We start from the raw sequence: 21,515 nt of genomic DNA, 5'->3' as shown, positions 1-21,515 counted from the left end.
TGAAAAAAGTTAACGGAACTCAAAATTCTCAACCTTATCTTGGTGTGCTTTCAGGGTACTCTGAGGAGTTGCAATTTTTCATCAAAGTGTGACTGATCATTATATTTTGGTTTCCGAGATGTGGCGTTTTTATAATTTTTTTTTCTAAACCAGTTATATAAAAAAACTAACAGAACTTCAAATTCTCAACCCTAAGGCAGGGTCCTGTCAATTACATACCGGTGTTGCAAATCTCCCCTCTTAGTATGAGTGCTCAAACCCTTTTGATTTCCGAGATGTGGAGAGTCTTATGATTTTTTCATTTTTTAAAACAAACTTGAATTAAAAAAAACTAACCGATCTTGAAATTCTGAACCCTTATGGTGGGGTTCTGTCAGGATGCATTCTGCTCAAATCAGATTGGTTTTCCAGATATGGCGTTTTTTATGAAATAGAAACCCCTGATAGATAAGACCAATTTATCTTCACGGTTGCTTTAAATATCGCAGTTTTAATACATGTTTTAAGAAGCTCTTTTACGTTCAACGATCTATTTGAAGCACCGTAGGCTCGAGTCATGCGCTAGTAAGGGTTAATTAAACTAGATTGAAATATTTTTTTTTTGGTGCAACAATGAACTTTCAACTCCGTTTTATCATTTCAACTGTCGCTTCAGATGGAGTTCCTGTACCAGCCGACCTCAGACTCCGACCCAATAGTGTCTCTGCCTGCCTCTCAGAGATCTCACAAAAAGGAGTCCCAGTCACAACAGAAATCATTTCTTCACATAGAAGATGGGATCCAACTGCCTGTTAATATGTACTGTCAGGACAGAAATGTACTCGCCGCATGCTTTGTACGCAAAATGCTCAAAAATATTGGTAAATACTGTTTTACTCAATAAAATGTCGGCTTTATTTTTCTGTTAAAATGTTGGCTTCTGGTTCACGTATGATAGTTGTTTTCTTAGTGAAAGTGAGTATGTAGTAGCTCCCAGCAGCTAAATTTAATAAAACATTTGGCCACTTTTGCTTGATTGGCATGCTCTCCAATATGCATAATGTTTAGCTTGTAAAACCAAATAGTTTTACAGTCGTAAAGTGAAAAACCAAAGAGCATTTTTGTTGGAATGGAGAGGAGCTATGTATTGGGGTGTTTTTTAGTTTTTCTTTTACCACGCAAAATCAGGTACCATAACTAATCATCGGAATGAGTGATATATCATATCACCTTTTATCATAACCTCTTAGTCGTGATTCAAACGTTTTTTAAATAATCCTGGTGTCGACCAAAAACCAGTTTGAAACTTTTGAGTTTAAGTCTAATTTCGAGTGAGTAAAGCAATTGAATAACGTTCGCTGTATAAAAATTGGTCAGGTAGGCGCAGACAAATTGATTTTTCTAAACGAAAACTAGTTTTGGAAGCTTCATATTTGTTTATTATTCATTTTTTTTTGTGAAAACAACTGTTGTTGATAATGCCTAATCCGCTAACTTTGTAACGGTTTGTATAGTTTTCTCATCGTAGCACCCACAAGAAACGACACAATTTGCAGAAAAAAGGGAAAAAAACTATTTTTTGTCGCTTTTTATGAATGTGGTCGGAGCATTCTCTGCTACTTACACAGCAAACGGTTATCCTTGTTAGTGAGAGTTGGATATTGATGTAATGTGGTTGATCTAAAGTGAATACAATAAACATCCCTTACAATAAATAAATACTGTCAACATCCCTTGCATGAAAAATTTTCTAGGTCCCACCGAGATTTGAACTCGGATCTTTGGATTCAGAGTCCAAGGTGCTAACCATTACACCATGGGACCTCGAGTACGATAGAATCTTATTTGTTTCATAATTTCGAGAGCAAAAGTCCGTTCCAAAGTTTGGTAATTTGAATTTTGATTGGTTTGTTATACTTCTATTACGAGCTTAGTTTATGAGATGCTAGCTAATAAATAATAAATGTGTCACAAATATACAATTGGTCGAACAAAAGTGAAATTTGGAAAAATTAGGATCATGAGCTCTATTAAGCTCATTGCATTGCATTGCAAATCTAAGGAAATGGTGGGGCGCAACTTCCGTTTCATAGCTTGTTTTTATAACTTTTCAATTATGGAATGTGCAAAAAATTGAAAGACTTTTTTCTCAGCACTCAGAAAACGTTTTTGGAATGTGTAATTGCAAATTAAACCATGACTGAAAGGACTGTAATGGGATATATCAGTCGACTGCATATGGCATTTATGTTTCTGGTACCTGGATTTGCGTGAGAAAAAGACCCAAATCCAAAATTCCTCCATGCCTTCGATGTAAGGATCGGTTGTAAATGTGGTACCTGTATTTGGGCGGAAAAAGCGTTAAGCAAGTTGATCTCATTGTTGCCATAGTTTTGTTAAGCTGAAATAGTTAGTCTGCAGCTAGTCCTCTGAGTGGTGAGTTATGTAAATCAGTTTTGTTTCTATTTCTCTGCAGGTGGCAGTGAATCGTTCAAGGACAAGAGGGAGCACTTCAAGAAGAGTCTTGAGCAGCACTGTCACAGGAACGAATACCACACGGGTCAGTCCACCTCCATGGCCATAACAGTGAAGAGAGACACTCTAGTGGACTCCAGTATGAGTGCACTCAGTCGAAAGGATTACTGGTCGAAGCTACTAGTCATCACGTTCCAAGGCGAACAAGGTAAGAAGCATAATTTAACACAAATGGGGCACCGCATGCAAAATTTCAAAAAGGAAAACTGCCTATTGTGAAAATATTTCGTTGCTTAAGTATTTTTGTTGGCAGTTCAGATGCAGATAAGGCCGCTGGGTCATGCAAGTTTCAACAAGCTTTAGCGGATACTTTGAATGATCAACAAAAGTTTCCAAGGAAACAGAAAAAATAAATACGATAATCAAGTCAGATTGATGATAGTCAAAAAATATCTAGGTACTCTTTGTATTAAATTTTCTCTGTATCATATTGGCTTGTTTCTGTTGCAGGTCAGGACTGTGGTGGCGTGCGCCGAGAGTGGCTCTCTGTGCTGTGTGCGGAGTTGTTTGGACACCAGATGGGACTATTCGGGAAATTATGCCCTGACGATCCTAATTCACCTGTGAGTAACATGTCATACAAAATTGATCCAAAAACTGATTCTCAAAGACTGATCTTCAAAGTTCTGTTTAGTTTTTTTTATAAGACATTGACTTTTATGATTACACTAGCCACTTTGCGATTGTTAGTGTCTTAGTACGAGTCTTCTTTTTTTTCTAACCTAACTCGCAAATAAAAGCATGCATTGAAAGTGTTCACTTATTTGGTGGTGGCACTCTGGCTATAATCACGATCTGTAGCCTTGGCAATTTCATAGCTTCTGTGCTCTGCTTTATTTGTGGCTAGTGTTTGTGATTTTTAAGCGTCCGTGTCTGAGTGGTAATTGTGTGTGAGATGCAAAATCTGTAGGCCGCATATCGAATTCGGGACGTAGCCGATTACTCATTCGAGGCTTATTTCTACTTTTTCTTATTGCACTTTAAAGAGCTACTTTTTGTCGTTTCCTGCTAGTGTTTGCGAAGCGCAGGTTCGCCTCTGTGTGATTTTTATGATGATGTATCACAGGTATAATTGTGATAGTGGAGTCCAAAGAAACTGCAAGGATCCCTTATGTGAATCCACTGACTCAACAAAATATATATAATTCTTCTCATTATTGGTTTCATTAGGGACCCTATCACAGTTGCCCAGTCTCATAAATGAAATAGATTTCTGACATATTTTGGTAAATCGTTTTCCGCGTTCAACAAGTCTCGAGTTCAACAAATCAACTTCAATGAATTTACTCACATCTTGTTATCTTGGAGAATTTTTCCTATGGATTTCTAATAGCAGCGTATCAAACAAATTACGCAAGTGCTCTCGGATTTGGAGGTGATTGCAGCTGTTATCATCATGGACATACCTTTCATCTTGTTCTAAACTAAAATCGTTTCACTTGTTTCAGCTGCACCCAGTTGGTGGTCTGTCCCGTTCTTCTTGGAAGTACATGGAGTTTGCGGGCAAGGTGTTGGCCAAGAGTCTCCTCGAGTCCACAATCTGCCCCCAGGCCAGTCAGGCCTCCCTGCCAGCCAGACTTACAAAGTCATTCATTGCTCAGATCATGGGACTGCGCGTCAACATATCAGTGAGTTGCGAAAGAAAAACGAATCTACTCAACAATCTTTTTTTATTATTTTTTTTGAAAATCAACTCATACTGCCATATTCGAAATAAATAGAAAAGCATAGAGGTTTGAAAAATAGAATAGTTTTCAGGTGTTTTTCCACGCAAAGCCAGGTGCCGCAAACAAACGTCAAATGGGAACGAGCGCAAGGAAAAATCCTTCTAAAATTTTCTGGATGTCGAGAATGGTCTGGTCTGTAAGGTTTACATTTTTACACAAAAAAAACGCTGTGTAATACTACCAAGGAACTTTTTCCAACCTAAGTCGCAAATAAAAGTGCCCATTTGGTGGCACTTTTGCTCTATTTCCAACCAGGTCAAATTAATCCACCGTTGATCCTTTATTGCTGGCTAGTGTTTAAGTGTAAAAGAGAGAAGAAATTTCACTTATATAGGTCCTGATGATTTTCTGTTTTTTTTAGGAAAAAAGTTTTAAAATGCTCTAATAACTAGAGAAGTCCATTCAAACATATTACTGTGTTTACACAAGCAAAAAGCTTGTGTTATAGTATGAACTCTCTTTTTTTCCAAAGTCTCAAATATTGTTGCGACAAGATGTGTTCATTTTTGCCAGTGTTCAGTTTCATCAATAAGCAGCTATTAAGTACAGCCAGTAATAAGCATATTTACTCAGACTTTTGTATTAACGCATTTTTGAGTGAATGAAAAGAAGGATGAAAAAATAACCTTTTGATCCGATTTCTACACTTGCGAAGCAAGTGTATTAGTACGAACCTTCTTTTTTTCCAACCTAAGTCGCAATTATTGGTGCCACTTTTGGGACCCTTTACAGCTTTTTCATAGCATGGGCTTTGACATTCGAAGAGTAATAAGTTAAACAGTTGATGCATTTTTAATTCATCAAATGAACCGAAAGAAGTGATTTGTTTCAAACAACATAACAATAATGAAAACTCGGTTTCAGAAATTTTCTAATTCAGTATCTCGCAATTTTGTAAAATGCATAATTTAATTATAATGTGGATTTATGCTTTACGATTTGTTACATGCAAAGTTAGTGTGGATGCTTTCAGTTTATTACAATTCAATTTATTACTTGCAAAATTGAGTCTATTTGTATTTGGTGCCACTTTTGCTGAATAGCACTGGCTATTTATTAGCATATGTAGCTGCTTTATTCGTGTCTAGTGTTTGTCGTTTGTTAAGCTTGAGTGGTTAGTGCTTGGACTCAAAATCTCTTGATCGAATCCTAGACCTAGCCGAGTTTTTGCTAATTCGAAGGTTATTACAATTTTTCTTATTGTACTTTCAAGAGCTGTTTTCTTTCTGGTCGTGTTCTCGCGAGTGTTTGCGAAGCGCAGCTTTGCTTCTGTTGAATTTAGGTTAATCAAAGAAAGTTCAACATACTTTTTTTGAAATTTAAAGAGCTTTAACCCGATATATGTTTCTCTTTGAAAATCTAAAACTGTGTAATACAAGTTAATGAAACTTGGGTTGCGCCTTCCGAAAAGTCGTATTTTGCTAAGAATTTTGAGGCCTGATCATGCAGAGTTGTTCAAGAACCAGCTATCGTGTTTTAATTTTTATCATAAAATGCATTTTTTAACGTAAATTGATCGCTAAATGAACAAAAGTAGCCGGTTCATTTTCAAGAGAAAATTCCGACCACGTTCATTAAAAAAATTTAAAAGTGTATGTGTTTTCATGTTCGTTCTGTTTTTTTTATGAGTGATGCGACGAGGATCAATAGATTTTTTGCAAGTTGATTTTTGAATCTAATAATAAATTTTTTTTGCCTTTCGTTTTGCCAAAAAAGGTCTGAAGGAGCTTTCAAAACTGTTTTTCCTGAAATAAAATTCCTACACGGGTCAAGTAGAAGTTTTTTTCCTATGATAACATCTACTCGCTCAAAATTACCCAAAAATATCAAACCTGTTTTTTTTCGACACCGTTTTTTGAAATATTTTTGTGCGATTTTTTTGGAAGTATTTCAATGGCTTTCGAATCACAATTTAATATGATATATCTCTCATTCTGATGATTTTCAATGGTACCTAATTTTGCATGGAAAAGTTTTCTCCCTATTTTCAGTGGTAGGAATAAGTTAAGGTTAAAAGTTTCCATATTTGTCTGGAAAAACAATCATTTTAAAATCATCTTCACGCTCACACTCACAGTGAAGTACAAAGTTATATATTTTGATTTGTTAACCAGCTATTTGGATCGTAGAGTGCCTCAACTCAATTTAGAGTATTTTATGAGATGAATTAGTTCGCCGTATTTGCCTCTAGCCAAAAATTGGAAATTTCACATGCTTTATTTATACTAAATTGGCCAAAGTAGTCTGAAGGTCAAGCCCCCGTAAGTTCATGGAAAATATAAGTGAAATACTCTTTCAAATTTGAGCTCAAGATATTTAAGCAAATTTGGAAAAAAATTCTTCTAAATACAGTCCCGAAATTGGTCTGAATAAAAACCAACAACTATCCTAAACATATTTATTTCGTCACACTTTATTTGCACAATCGAGCTTACTAGCATTGTGTTATAGTACGAGACGACTCTCTGAATCTCAAGGTTGAGAATTCGATTTCGGTACTTGGCAAACTTTTGTTTTTTAATGCTTATTTTTGCCTGTCCTTGCCTTATGTCATTTTTGGAGCCATTTTTTCCGGCGTTTTGTTGCTTGTGTTTGCGAAGTGCAGCTTGGCCTAGTGAAGTGAGTAGTGAATAGTTTCTAAGCGTGTGCAAAAAGGACGGGTGAGACGGGCATTCTTCTTCTTTTGGCCTGCAACACCGCAGGTGTCTCACAAGGCATTTGTTTCTCCAAAAAGTTATCGCTGTGTTGCAAAACACTTGATAAAAAAGATACAACACAAATAAGATATTTGAACTTGGAGGGAAAAGACCTCATGCATAATATGTATCTACTGACAGTCCGCCAGTTTGAAAATTAAGCTTCTTCCAAGTGTGTGTTTGTGCAGCACCTGGAAGTGGATGAGCCGGAGCTGTACAGACAGAAGGTGCAGTACATTCTAGAAAATGACGTCACTGACCTGGAACTGACCTTCTCTGAAGAGGACTACGACCCCAACAGGACTCCCAGCACCATTGTAAGAACTACATGACCACATTTTGTGCGCATGAACGCCGCTGTAAAAAATGACTACTGAGTTTGTCTTTGACTAGTGAGCGAATAATGCGAGCAAGCAGTCTTACAATAACTTATTTTTGCTTAATTTAGCCCGTGGAAATTTATTTTTACTCCACTAAAACTGTTTCTGCAAATAATTTTTTAGAAAATGAATTTGATTTTTTTTTGATATTTTTATTGTTTTGCTAGTCATTTAATTAAAAACATTTTTTGCCTCATTTACTATGACTGTCGAGTATTCCTCTAGTAAGCTCTAGTTTGTTTTTCCTTGTTCTTTTTGTCACTGATGGATTTCTTGGCATATTTCAGATTCTGTTGTTATCAAACTCTTAAGCGCTTAGCAGAAAGGTATGAGGAAGTTTTGGTTGTTTGTTTGAAGCAGTAACAAAACACTCTTTAGCTGGAACTTTTGCCGACTTTTTTGAAGTAACAGAAACACTTTTCGGTTTTGCTCTTTTTGTTGAATCAAGGTCTCTGATTTTGTTATCTTTAGGTGCACAATCTGATCCCTCGTGGCAGTTCCATTGCAGTGACGAACGAGAACAAGAAACTGTATCTGGACAAACTGGTCCAGTTCAAACTAGTCTCAAATACAAAAACTGAAGTGGACGAGTTCAGGAAGGGTAATGCCTTTTTAGCTATTGATTTTTACACATCCATTTAGTGGGACGGAAGAACTTTTGAGCTATGTTTATTAAAGGGCATTTGGCAGTCCCCTCTTCTCCTAACCCCAGCCCCCCTCCCCATTAAGCCAGGGTGACACTTTTTCTGTTGTCACTTTTTTGTCTTTTTGTCGAAAGTCAACTTTTCAAACATTTTACTGTTGCATTTATGAGTATTCCAATAAAATTTGTTCGAAAAACCCACTTTTTATGAGGCAACTAGGATGCTGTAGCTATTTTACGAAATAGCTATTTTTACGAAACAGGTCACTTTTTTTCTGGACCGAGGCGGTCCCCCTGCATTAAGCATGGTAATATTCAAGCCTTGATTCACTGTTGTTGTCTGTGTAGGTTTCGAGTCGGTTGTTCCCACTGATTATCTGGCCATGTTCAGTGAGAACGAGGTGGAGTTGATGCTGTGTGGAGTGTCACAGATCAGTGTGGCCGACTTCCAAGCTCACTGCACCACACCAACCACCAACACTTTCACACACACCACAACCACTTCAACTAACGCCAAATTCAACACGGTCAGTCGAAAGTCAATCAATCGAGAAGGGCTGCTCTTTTACCCTAAATGTAAATGTGTTTGTAAATGTTGATAAATATTGTTTGGCATTGGGTAAATATTGTTTTCCATAATTGTGAATTTGTTAGGGGTTGGGAAGGTACCATGCATGACAAATTTCAAAACGTACAATTGTTATTTTAATGTAAATTGCATTTGTGAAATCAAAGGTAGCGTGGGGGAGGGCTTTAAAAGAACCTATAATTGGCATATCCTGGTTCAAAAAGTGTCCTGTTGTAAAAGAGTCCTGCAAATTTGGCGAAGAAACTAAAAACTGAGGAGAAAATCAATTAACTGATCATTCCTGCAAACTGTTTGCCGATTTGAACCTGTTATTTTGTCTAAATTACAGGTGCTGCAGTGGTTCTGGACTCTGGTGGAAAGTATGACTCAGGAAGAGTTGGGTAAGCTGCTCCAGTTCATCACAGGCTCCTGCAGACTTCCTGTCGGGGGTTTCCGGGAACTGCAACCTCACATAGAGATCAAACAGAATTTTTCAGCACCGTGCGATCACATGCCAGTAGCGCACACGTGGTCAGTTGTTTATTATGTATTATTCTAAGGTGTGAATGATTGAAGTGAAATTTTACTTATTTAGGCTGTGTGGATAATTTTGCCGGAAAAAACACAGTCGCTATTTTTATTTCCTTGAAATAGTTAACGCTATTTAACTGTATGTTATATAGATTTTTCAGATATGTTCATTGAACTTGAAGGATATACTTTGTACAGTCGCAGAAATTAAGTTTTACACACCTAAGTGAAGGGTTTCATTCCAAGATTACAATGTTATATTACAAAACAGATTGCGATCAACGGTAGTTTCACGGATTGATGTTTCTCAAATCATAAGCTTTTTTAAGAGTAAAGAACGTAGTGGGTACTCTTATTTAGGTCTTGTTCTTTTTTTCAGATTTTTGCGGTTTGAATTGTGATTTTTCAAGTTCACTTCATTTAGTTAAAAGGAAGTCAAACTCCACTATCGAACAGCAAAAATGTAAAAGTCACGAAAAATATGATCGACTTCTAATTTCGAAAATGGAATTTAGTTATCAGATTTTCCAGCAAAATAAACATTTTACCTACTGATCCAGTTTTCTCAAATTGGGTTAATTCTATCAATTTTAAATTGTTTGTGAATCTCAAGCGCTTTAAGGGCGTATAATTTTTCTTCAAAATTCGCAAGTTGAAGTTTTTTTCGTAAGTTACTCGTTTTTTTCGTAAGTTACTCGTTTCCAACTGTCAGTTAGTTATGTTGGTATATGCGAAGTGCTACTTTGTATCTGTGTCAAATTCCGTGCTTTTGAGACATCAAAAAATTATATGGATATATTGCGTTTTCTTTTGTCCAATAATCTCTGCTTCACGCCAAAGATTCGATTACATCAATTGATAAATATCCTTACAGAATTGAGCTCCAAACTTGTTTTGACCGAGTGCTAACTAAGTGAAAAGATGATGTTTCAGTTTCAACCGCCTTCTACTTCCGACCTACTCTTCTAATCAGACTATGCACAAGATGGTGCTGCTCGCTCTCAACGAGGGATCCGCTGGATTCGGGCTATCTTGAACGTTTCATTGTAACAAAACTCAATATCACTTAATATCACTTTTTATCGTAGATTATGTAATTCAAATCAAATATTCGATCCTTTTAGAAGAATTAAATTCTCTGGTAGAAAATGAATAAAATTAATGAACAAAATTGTTTTAAACAAAAAGTACACATAAGCAAGAGGCGGTTTGAGATGACCGGAGGACCGCTAACATAATACCGCATCCTTTTACAAATTTTTGTTTCGCTTTTGCCGTGTTTGTTGCCCTTTCGGTGGGTCCGTATCAAAATTTGTAGGTTGGATGTTCTATGGTGGCGGTATTTGATGAAGTGCGTATCAGTTCCAGGAAGAGGGGAGTCCCGGCAATGAATAAGTGCCGTGGCTTTCTGGGTAAGACGCACGGCCTTTTACACAAAGGTGAGTTCGAATACCGCTTCGGTTACGGTTGGAGACCTGAAGGTGAGACCGGAAACTGCGAAACGAATGACATCTCACCTCCACGGATGGTCCTGCATTGCGTAAGACCGGTTTTTTTAATCAATCAGAGTACCCTAAAAACTAATAACAACAGAAAAAACCTAATCCCTAACTCAGAGGACAACATTACGACGATATTGACTGGATTGGCTGCTAAAAAAGGGTGACAGTTAGCATACTGGTAAGTGTTTACTTCTAGAGGGTCAGATCGTGTAACCGACCGCAACCATGATAATAATAGTGTGTGAGTATGCGCTCTCACCTGACCGCTAGCTTTAGAACTACTACAGTCTGAAGGATATCGACTGCAAAAGTGGTACACATGATAATTCTGGTCGCAAAAAAATCGACCTCAGCTTGCAAAAAAAACATCGCTTAACACAAATAATTCAGTTTGGACTTTGGCGAAATAAAATGCAGAATCTCAACATAGTTAGTTTATCTCAAAGTTTTACGATGCTGTCAATTGCTTGAAATTGAGTGAGTAGACTGCATATTAAAAACTGGCTTAGTAAATCTTCACATACTAGTCAGGTCGGCTTCAGAGAACTCGGCTTTTCGGCAAATTGTGTGTTATGTACCTTATACTACAGAAATTTGGAAGGAAAAAAAGAAAAAGTGTTTTCACATTGTGTTCATACTCTGCTTATCTTATATTCTGATTGAAAGTCGGAATGCGCTATGGACGCAATATTTAACTGAACATAATGCTTAAGGAATTTTTAGGAGACAATGTTTAAAATGCTATCGAGCGTAACGTTCAAGAAGCATTCACAGCAACCATCAGAGGAAGATGAACTCGATCCAGCTTAAAGGCTTCACAGTACCTGCCTAATTTTGTCTATTTCATTTCTGTCTGGAATTGGGACTGTAAAAAGTTCAGTCTGGAACGAATCACTTGAAAACAGCAACCTCCATGCTAAAAAAAATTTTGCGAACCGATTCGCTCTATCAAATAAATGGAAACATTTCAGCGTTTTATAGTTTAAAAAGCTTTCTTAGAAAAAATGTTTCGCGAACCGATTCAATCTATGAAATAACTTCAAATAACTGTAAGTTTCATAGTTTTAAAAGCTTGCTCAGAAAAACCTAAAGTTTTGCAAACTGATTCGGTCCAAGAAATAATTTGAAAAATTATAGTTTTAACATTAAAGTTTCATATTTTTAACAGCTTGCTTAGAAAAACTTTTAATTTTTCGCGAACCGGTTTAGTCCACGAAATATCTTGCAATATTTCAAAGTTTCATAGCTTTAAAAGCTTGCTTATAAAATATTAAATTTTTCGCGAAACGACTCAACCTATAAAAAAAAAACTTATATTTTTTGAACTGATTTCGCGGACTGATTCACTTTTTGAAATAACTCGAAATATTTCAAAAATGCGTAGCCTTTAGAAGCTTGCTGAGAAAAACTTCAAATTTTTCGCGAAATGTTTTAGTCTACAAATTAATTCGCAATATTTCAAAATTTCACAGTTTGAATGGTTTGCTTAGAAAAACTTAAACTTTTGGCAAACGGATTCAATCTACGAAATAACTAGAAAGCATTCAAATTTTATTTGCCTGAATTTTGAAAATGTATGGGGTTTGTTATTTTTTGTTCTGTTTTGCGACGCTTTGGAACTTATTCGCAGAATTTAAATTTCTCAACAAAAACCGGCTGCTCTTGTATGTGCCTGCGTAATTTGCTAACCTCTTTTCATTTTACCTCACGTTCTACGGTCTTCGAAAATATCTGTAGGGGGAATTTTGACTTATCTGTTTTGAATTTTTTTCATTTTCACAAATATCAAATGCTCAGACAAATTATGGGGAACTCCCTTTTTCAAGCGGTTTTTCTAACTTTGCTAGAACGAAGTTAGTGCCTCAAAACAGCCCAGTTTTTGACTTTTTGATCAAATTGTAAAATTTTTCGATTTTTCTCAAAATTGGAGATTAAGAATTTCAAATTAGTCATCTAATTCTTACTTGCGCAGGCGGTTTTTGCCTGCGTTTTCAAAAAATATTGGGTTTAAAATGTCCAATTTTTGAACTTTCGATCGTTTTTTGGAAACTTATTTTTTAATTAGAAAAAAAATATCCTGATGATTTTGAGGTTGATAGTTCATCAAAGTTAACATGATGCTTTATCTAAGCATCATGTTAATTTTGATGAACTATCAACCTCAAAATCATCAGGATATTTTTTTTTTAATTAAAAAATAACTTTCCAAAAAACGATCAAAATTTCAAAAATTGGATTTTCTTAAACCCAATATTTTTTGAAAACGCAGACAAAAACCCCGTAAGGGTGTAGCAAAAAGTTCTTTCTTTTGAAATTTTGGAAATTACGAATTTCCGCATCAGTACAATATATGATTAAAAATAATATAACAGGTAGATCCAGCCTTAGCTGGGCCACTATTTTATCCCCAAATGACCGTGGCGCAGATGCAAACGGATATTTAAATGCGGATCATTGAAATAGTTTTATTTTTCGGTTGAGTTTTTAATGCATAACTTTAGCAATTTGATAGAAACTGCAGACATTTGAACCTAATTATAAATAGTTTGCGATTCAGACAACTTGGTGTTAAATTACCGCAAATCTAAAAAACGTTTTGCTTGCAATCACCAAAAAGGCCCAATTTTGTTATTTTGTTCGAGTTTTCACTGCAGTGCTTGAGATAGTAATGAGAACAGTTCCAATTTTTTTAAGAGTTATGAACGTAGTGAAAACTCTTACATAGGTCATACTGGGATACAATTATGAAACCTACACGGTTTTCTTTTTGCTTCGATGACATCTGTGAAGAAGACACATGATGATTCGCAGCCCATGATATTGCAAGTACATTAGAAAAAACTGATTCAAAAAATGCTGTATCCAGTAGTCTGGCAAATGTTTGACAAGTTCTCATGTCGTACGGCATATTATTAATCGATTTTTATTGTTTTTTTTCAGGAAAAAGTCTTAAAATTTGTTCACGCTCAATTTTCCTTTTTTTCGCGGTTTGAGTTTGGTTTCTTAAGTTCAGTGCTTTTCCATTGTTAAAAGGAAGGCAAACTTCACTATCAAACAGCATAATTGTAAAGGTCACAAAATGGAAATTAATTGTCAAATTTCCCAGCGAAATAAAAAAGTTCACCTATTGATCTGTTTTTCTCAAATGGAGTTAATTTTAATAAAAAACTTCAACATGAATTGTTATACAGTTTAAAGAGTTTTAAGACCATCTGTTTTTGTCTTCGAAATTCAAAAGTTGAAGATTTTTGAAAAACCAGCTGAGTCTAAGGTCAATTTCCATTCACTTCAAATACCGATTTGAAGTGATAGCCTTTAACCCCTGTTTTGATTCAAATATGTATTTTTTAACTACAGAAATTTTTATTTTTTACTTTGTTTTGAGTATTATAGTTTTTTCGCTAAACTCACTATTATGCAAACTTACTTATTTTGAATTGCAGTTCGAGTTCGTTTCTTAAAAAGCAGGCAATTTGAGCTCTCTTGCAAAAAAAAGCCATGCTGTGAATCTGGTGTTAAATTTACAATTTTAGATAAATTTTCAGTTTCTTTAGGTTTTTAAAGATGATACAGTGCTTTCTCTATTGTGAAAAAAAAAACGATTAATCATTCATTTCTTGGTTTTTTGTACTTGGTTTTGTGTCTAACTGTGTATTTTTTCTATTCTTTTTGAGCACTTTCTCGCCTTGCAAATTTTGAAACTTGGGAATGGTGAAAAGCGAGTTATACGTAATCACAACACACTTTTAACAAAACGATATCAAGATCACAAAAATTTTAGAAAGTCACCGACAATAAAATTTCAGCCTTTATTGCATGATCGGTTTTATTTAAAATTATAAACTAAAACTGATGATCCATTACTTCGTATCTTTTTACTTTCCTTTTGTCGCAAGTAGGAATTTTTATCCCAAATGAACTTCAAATGGAGAAGGAAAACACCGCTCAAATAATCTAAAAAAAGGATCCTCGCAGCAATTTTGAGGTCCAATTTGTTAATAACTTTTAGTCATAATATCTGTTTGAAGGGGTAACAGTCACTCGCGCTTGAATATTTGAATAAATTAGAATATTCTAAAAATCTTCGCTTGAATTTTAAAAATATAATAGGCTAACGCATACCAAAATGCAATTTGCTTGAAGATTTCAACTGTTTGATTAAAGATTTCCATGTTTTAGTTTCCCGTCTAACGCATACCAAAATTGCAATTTGCTTGAAAATTGCAACTGTTTGATTAAATATTTCCATGTTTTAGTTTCCCGTATCAGCATTCAATTCAGAAACAATCATTTGTCATGTGTTCAGCTCAAAAGCTGCAATTATATCAAATGTTTTTACTTCTTCATTTTACAAAATAGTTTTTTTGTTACCGGAACATTTTGATCAATTGCGATCTATAGATTTATGTTTTGTAAATCTAATGATTTGTAAATCCTAATTATTTGATTTGAAAATTGTAATATTAAACAACCATGGTCCTTATTGCTAAAAAAAGTTGTAAGAAACTGTTTTGTTTCCACGTCTTGTGATCATTATGTATTTTTTTGTAAAAACTACTGTTACACACTTTTTTGTTCCCACGTTTTCATGCATATTCTGTTTTTTTTTGATTTAATAGAAATTGATGACCCATAATTTCGTAACGTTTTACGTTACTTTGCCCTTAATAAGACTTTTTATCCTAAATAAATCAAAATTGGAAAAGAAAAAAAACCGCTCAAATAATCTGAAATACGGATCCTCGCAATAATCTTGAGGTCTATTTTCTTGATAACTATCAGTAAGAATGATAGTTTGAAGGGGTTACATGTTCTTGCGCTTCAAGCATAGAAATTTTATATCACAAATAAACTTTAAATGGAGAAGGAAAACACCGCTCAAATAATCTAAAAAAGGGATCCTCGCAGCAATTTTGAGGTTTAATTTTGAGGCTTCAGGCTGTAGTAGCTTTAGAAACATTTGCAAAAAAATATTGCTCAACACAAAATAATTCAGTTTGGACTTTGGCGAAATAAAATGCAGTTTGGAAATATTATAGTTTTAACACTAATATTATAGTTTTAACACAAATAATTCAGTTTGGACTTTGGCGAAATAAAATGCAGAATCTCAACATAGTTAGTTTATCTCAAAGTTTTACGATGCTGTCAATTGCTTGAAATTGAGTGAGTAGACTGCATATTAAAAACTGGCTTAGTAAATCTTCACATACTAGTCAGGTCGGCTTCAGAGAACTCGGCTTTTCGGCAAATTGTGTGTTATGTACCTTATACTACAGAAATTTGGAAGGAAAAAAAGAAAAAGTGTTTTCACATTGTGTTCATACTCTGCTTATCTTATATTCTGATTGAAAGTCGGAATGCGCTATGGACGCAATATTTAACTGAACATAATGCTTAAGGAATTTTTAGGAGACAATGTTTAAAATGCTATCGAGCGTAACGTTCAAGAAGCATTCACAGCAACCATCAGAGGAAGATGAACTCGATCCAGCTTAAAGGCTTCACAGTACCTGCCTAATTTTGTCTATTTCATTTCTGTCTGGAATTGGGACTGTAAAAAGTTCAGTCTGGAACGAATCACTTGAAAACAGCAACCTCCATGCTAAAAAAAATTTTGCGAACCGATTCGGTCTATCAAATAAATGGAAACATTTCAGCGTTTTATAGTTTAAAAAGCTTTCTTAGAAAAAATGTTTCGCGAACCGATTCAATCTATGAAATAACTTAAAATAACTGTAAGTTTCATAGTTTTAAAAGCTTGCTCAGAAAAACCTAAAGTTTTGCAAACTGATTCGGTCCAAGAAATAATTTGAAAAATTATAGTTTTAACATTAAAGTTTCATATTTTTAACAGCTTGCTTAGAAAAACTTTTAATTTTTCGCGAACCGGTTTAGTCCACGAAATATCTTGCAATATTTCAAAGTTTCATAGCTTTAAAAGCTTGCTTATAAAATATTAAATTTTTCGCGAAACGACTCAACCTATGAAAAAAAAACTTATATTTTTTGAACTGATTTCGCGGACTGATTCACTTTTTGAAATAACTCGAAATATTTCAAAAATGCGTAGCCTTTAGAAGCTTGCTAAGAAAAACTTCAAATTTTTCGCGAAATGTTTTAGTCTACAAATTAATTCGCAATATTTCAAAATTTCACAGTTTGAATGGTTTGCTTAGAAAAACTTAAACTTTTGGCAAACGGATTCAATCTACGAAATAACTAGAAAGCATTCAAATTTTATTTGCCTGAATTTTGAAAATGTATGGGGTTTGTTATTTTTCGTTCTGTTTTGCGACGCTTTGGAACTTATTCGCAGAATTTAAATTTCTCAACAAAAACCGGCTGCTCTTGTATGTGCCTGCGTAATTTGCTAATCTCTTTTCATTTTACCTCACGTTCTACAGTCTTCGAAAATATCTGTAGGGGGAATTTTGACCTATCTGTTTTGAATTTTTTCATTTTTTCAAATTTTAAATGCTCAGACAAATTATGGGGAACTCCCTTTTTCAAGCGGTTTTTCCCTAACTTTGCTAGAACGAAGTTAGTGCCTCAAAACAGCCCAGTTTTTGACTTTTTGATCAAATTGTAAAATTTTTTGATTTTTTCAAAAACTACCCTGCAAAATTGGAGATTAAGAATTTCAAATTAGTCATCTAATTCTTACTTGCGCAGGCGGTTTTTGCCTGCTTTTTCAAAAAATATTGGGTTTAAAAATGTCCAATTTTTGAACCTTTGATCGTTTTTTGGAAACTTATTTTTTAATTAGAAAAAAAATTTCCTGATGATTTTGAGGTTGATAGTTCATCAAAAATAACATGATGCTTTATCTAAGCATCATGTTAATTTTGATGAACTATCAACCTCAAAATCATCCAGGATATTTTTTTTCTGATTAAAAAATAACTTGATCTCTTTTTCCCTGTTTGATCTCTTTTTTACACTTTCCTTCGCCTCTGTCTTTCTTTCCAGTGAGTAATTTAAAAAAATTTGCCTCTCAAGTAACTCGTCGAGCTTTTCAGATCAAAATAACTGCTCGAAAGAAATTGATTAGTGGCTCTCAGTAGTTTTTGGGGACATTTTGTAGATAATAAAGAAAATCTGCCGACAAAACTGCAGACATTCGAACCTAATTATAAGTAGTTTGCGATTCAGACAACTTGGTGTTAAATTACCGCAAATCTAAAAAACGTTTTGCTTTCAATCACCAAAAAGGCCCAATTTTGTTATTTTGTTCGAGTTTTCACTGCAGTGCTTGAGATATTAATGAGAACAGTTCAAATTTTTTTAAGAGTTATGAACGTAGTGGAAACTCTTACATAGGTCATACTGGGATACAATTATGAAACCTACACGGTTTTCTTTTTGCTTCGGTGACATCTGTGAAGAAGACACATGATGATTCGCAGCCCATGATATTGCAAGTAGATTAGAAAAAACTGATTCAAAAAATGCTGTATCCAGTAGTCTGGCAAATGTTTGCCAAGTTCTCATGTCGTACGGCATATTATTAATCGATTGTTATTGTTTTTTTTTTCAGGAAAAAGTCTTAAAATTTGTTCACGCTCAATTTTCCTTTTTTTCGCGGTTTGAGTTTGGTTTCTTAAGTTTAGTGCATTTCCATCGTTAAAAGGAAGGCAAACTTCACTATCAAACAGCATAATTGTAAAGGTCACAAAATGGAAATTAATTGTCAAATTTCCCAGCGAAATAAAAAATTTCACCTATTGGTCTATTTTTCTCAAATGGAGTTAATTTTAAAAGAAAACTTCAACATGAATTGTTGTACAATTTAAAGAGTTTTAGGGCCATCTGTTTTCGTCTTCGAAACTCAAAAGTTGAAGATTTTTGAAAAACCAGTCGGTTTTTTTTTCAGCTTTCTTGCGTTCATTACTCTTTTCCAACTGTCAGTTGGCTATGTTTGGAAAACTGCTGAATTTTATATAGGCCTTCCCCAAAAAAACCACCGTTTTCCCAGTTTCCAGTTTCCGTCAAATCGTTCTGGACGTTCAAAAGTAATTGTCACTAATATTTATATTCAAAATTTTTAACAATTGCCTTTTGAAAGATAATATTTTTCATCCTCATGCACATGCCTTTTGCGGAGTTTTGCGCAGTTTTTTTTCAATGAAAGCGAATCATGACTGAATTTTGCGTGGTTAATGTTTAATTCTGATGATTGCACGAATCAGCTGAGTCTAAGGTCAATTTCCATTCACTTCAAATACCGATTTGAAGTGATAGCCTTTGAGCCCTGTTTTGATTCAAATATGTATTTTTAACTATAGAAATTTTTATTTTTTACTTTGTTTTGCATATTATAGTTTTTCCGCTAAACCCACTATTATGCAAACTTACTTATTTTGAATTGCAGTTCGAGTTCGTTTCTTAAAAAGAAGGCAATTTGAGCTCTCTTGCAAAAAAAAGCCATGCTGTGAAAACAAGATTGTTTTTTAATTTCAAAAATATATTTGATTTTAAGACTTTACAACGGACACAAATCTGGTGTTAAATTTAGAATTTTCAATAAATTTTCAGTTTTTTCAGATTTTTAAAGATGATACAGTGCTTTCTCTATTCTGAAAAAAAAAGATTAATCATTCATTTCTTGGTTTTTTGTACTTGGTTTTGTGTCTAACTGTGTATTTTTTCTATTCTTTTTGAGCACTTTCTCGCCTTGCAAATTTCGAAAATTGGGAATGGTGAAAAGCGAGTTATACGTAATCACAACACACTTTTAACAAAACGATATCAAGATCACAAAAATTTTAGAAAGTCGCCGACAATAAAATTTCAGCATTTTATTGCATGATCTGTTTTATTTAAAATTATATACTAAAACTGATGATCCATTACTTCGTATCTTCTTACTTTCCTTTTGTCGCAATTAGGAATTTTTATCCCAAATAAACTTTAAATGGAGAAGGAAAACACCGCTCAAATAATCTAAAAAAGGGATCCTCGCAGCAATTTTGAGGTCCAATTTGTTGATAGCTTTTAGTCATAATATCTGTTTGAAAGGGTAACAGTCACTCGCGCTTGAATATTTGAATAAGTTGGAATACTCTAAAAATTTGCGCTTAAAATTTAAAAACATAATAGGCTAACGCATACCAAAATGCAATTTGCTTGAAGATTGCAACTGTTTGATTAAAGCTTTCCATGTTTTAGTTTCCCGTCTAACGCATACCAAAATTGCAACTTGCTTGAAGATTGCAACTGTTTGATTAAATATTTCCATGTTTTAGTTTCCCGTATCAGCATTCAATTCAGAAACAATCAATTGTCATGTGTTCAGCTCAAAAGCTGCAATTATATCAAATGTTTCTGCTTCTTCATTTTACAAAATAGTTTTTTTGTTTCCGGAACATTTTGATCAATTGCGATCTATATATTTTGGTTTTGTCAAATCCAATGATTTGTAAATCCTAATTATTTGATTTGAAAATTGTAATATTTAACAACCATGGTCCTTATTGCTAAAAAAAGTTGTACGAAATTGTTTTGTTTTCACGTCTTGTACTCATTATGTATTTTTTTTGTAAAAACTACTGTTACACACATTTTTGTTCCCACGTTTTCATGCATATTCTGTTTTTTTTTAATTTAATAGAAATGATGACCCATAATTTCGTAACGTTTTACGGTACTTTGTCCTAAATAAGACTTTTTATCCTAAATAAATCAAAAATGGAAAAGAAAAAAACCGCTCAAATAATCTGAAATACGGATCCTCGCAATAATCTTGAGATCATTTTCTTGATAACTATCAGTAAGAAAATAGTTTGAAGGGGTTACATGTTCTTGCGCTTCAAGCATAGAAATTTTATATTAAGTATCCCAAAAATTATATCATTCTAAGAGTATGTATTTGAATTTTGACAACATAAACGGCTAACGTATAACCAGATTGCAATTTTGCTGAAATTGAAACAAGATTGCATTTTTTATAATAACTTTTTTTTCAAAATCTGATTTGCTGTCAACGCGATCTTGAAGGTAGAAATGAGTTCAAAAACTTGTAGCTGAAGTCAGCAAAATTAGAAAATCCAAATAAATCTTAATTAGATTTTCTTGGATTTGATTATGATTAATTTTTTGTGCTTAGGAGTTGCGATTATATCGAATTTTTTCTATTGTTCATTTTTAACCAACGTAATTTCTGACTGGTACTTACTTTTTTTTGCGATTCACAGAGTTTGGTTTTCTATGCATTTTTCTCAATGACTCGCAAATCCCTGTTCCTATATTTAAATATCTGAAAATTTAGCAACCCTGGTTCTAATTAGTTAAAAAAATTAGTTAAACAGTATTTTTGTTGTTTTTCTCATGATATACTAAAACTGATGATCTTTTACTTAGTATCCTTTCTTTTTTGTCCAAATTTGGATTTCTTATCCCAAATAAATCAAAATTTCAGGGAAAACAGCAGTCAATAATCTGAACTACAGGTCTCGCCGTAATTTGAGGCCCATTCTGTTGCTAATTATGGGTAACAAAATCTGTTCGAAGATGTAACAGACACTGGCTCCTGAATTTTAAAACTTTAATTTTGAGTATTCAAAAAACAAAACTGTTGAACAAGATATAAAATGACCAACAAAACATTGTTTTAACAAAGTTTTCCCTTATTTTGGTTTCCCGTCACAGCGTTGTACAGCAGTTCTGGGGTTGTGTTTAAAAACAATTAATTGTAGCTGGAGGCAAGAAAAAAATAGTTTCTTTTTCTTGGGCTTGATAATGACTTTATTTTTATGCTTAAGAACTGCAAATCCATCAAATTTTTTCATTTGTTCTTTTTTAACAAACATAGTTTTGTTTGCCCTACATATTGTTCCTATTCGATCCACAGAGTTTAGTTTTTCTTTTTTTTCTTCTGATTTGCAAATCTCTTTTTTTTGCTTTCCTAATGATATTCTAGAACCGATGACCCTTTATTTGGTATCGTTTTTTT

At 34.0% G+C, this 21,515-nt stretch overlaps 2 protein-coding genes and 1 non-coding gene across 5 annotated transcripts in view; 1 reads left to right on the top strand and 2 right to left on the bottom strand.

The window, feature by feature from the left end:
* Positions 1–10,215, top strand: part of LOC134839384 (apoptosis-resistant E3 ubiquitin protein ligase 1-like) — a 381,686-nt gene extending 371,471 nt beyond the window's left edge. For both annotated transcript variants that reach the window (XM_063854915.1, XM_063854916.1), the window contains 9 exons: positions 656–860; positions 2,456–2,662; positions 2,965–3,077; positions 3,963–4,142; positions 7,126–7,254; positions 7,789–7,918; positions 8,309–8,487; positions 8,878–9,059; positions 9,993–10,215. In XM_063854915.1, the coding sequence (XP_063710985.1) occupies positions 656–860; positions 2,456–2,662; positions 2,965–3,077; positions 3,963–4,142; positions 7,126–7,254; positions 7,789–7,918; positions 8,309–8,487; positions 8,878–9,059; positions 9,993–10,095 (1,428 nt within the window). In that variant the 3' untranslated portion in view covers positions 10,096–10,215. The remainder of the gene's footprint in view (positions 1–655; positions 861–2,455; positions 2,663–2,964; positions 3,078–3,962; positions 4,143–7,125; positions 7,255–7,788; positions 7,919–8,308; positions 8,488–8,877; positions 9,060–9,992) is intronic.
* Positions 1–21,515, bottom strand: part of LOC134839392 (V-type proton ATPase 21 kDa proteolipid subunit c''-like) — a 327,751-nt gene that overhangs the window by 137,900 nt on the left and 168,336 nt on the right. The gene's annotated exons all lie outside the window — the stretch shown is intronic.
* On the bottom strand, positions 1,732–1,803 carry Trnaq-cug (transfer RNA glutamine (anticodon CUG)). The gene has a single exon. It is a non-coding gene; the product is annotated as a tRNA-Gln (tRNA).

The sequence above is a fragment of the Symsagittifera roscoffensis genome, chromosome 2 (genome assembly GCF_963678635.1).
Source record: "Symsagittifera roscoffensis chromosome 2, txSymRosc1.1, whole genome shotgun sequence".
In the NCBI taxonomy this organism is placed as follows: Eukaryota; Metazoa; Xenacoelomorpha; order Acoela; family Convolutidae; genus Symsagittifera; species Symsagittifera roscoffensis.
The sequence above is the reverse complement of the archived record's forward strand: the minus strand, read 5'-3'. Positions and strand labels throughout refer to the sequence as shown.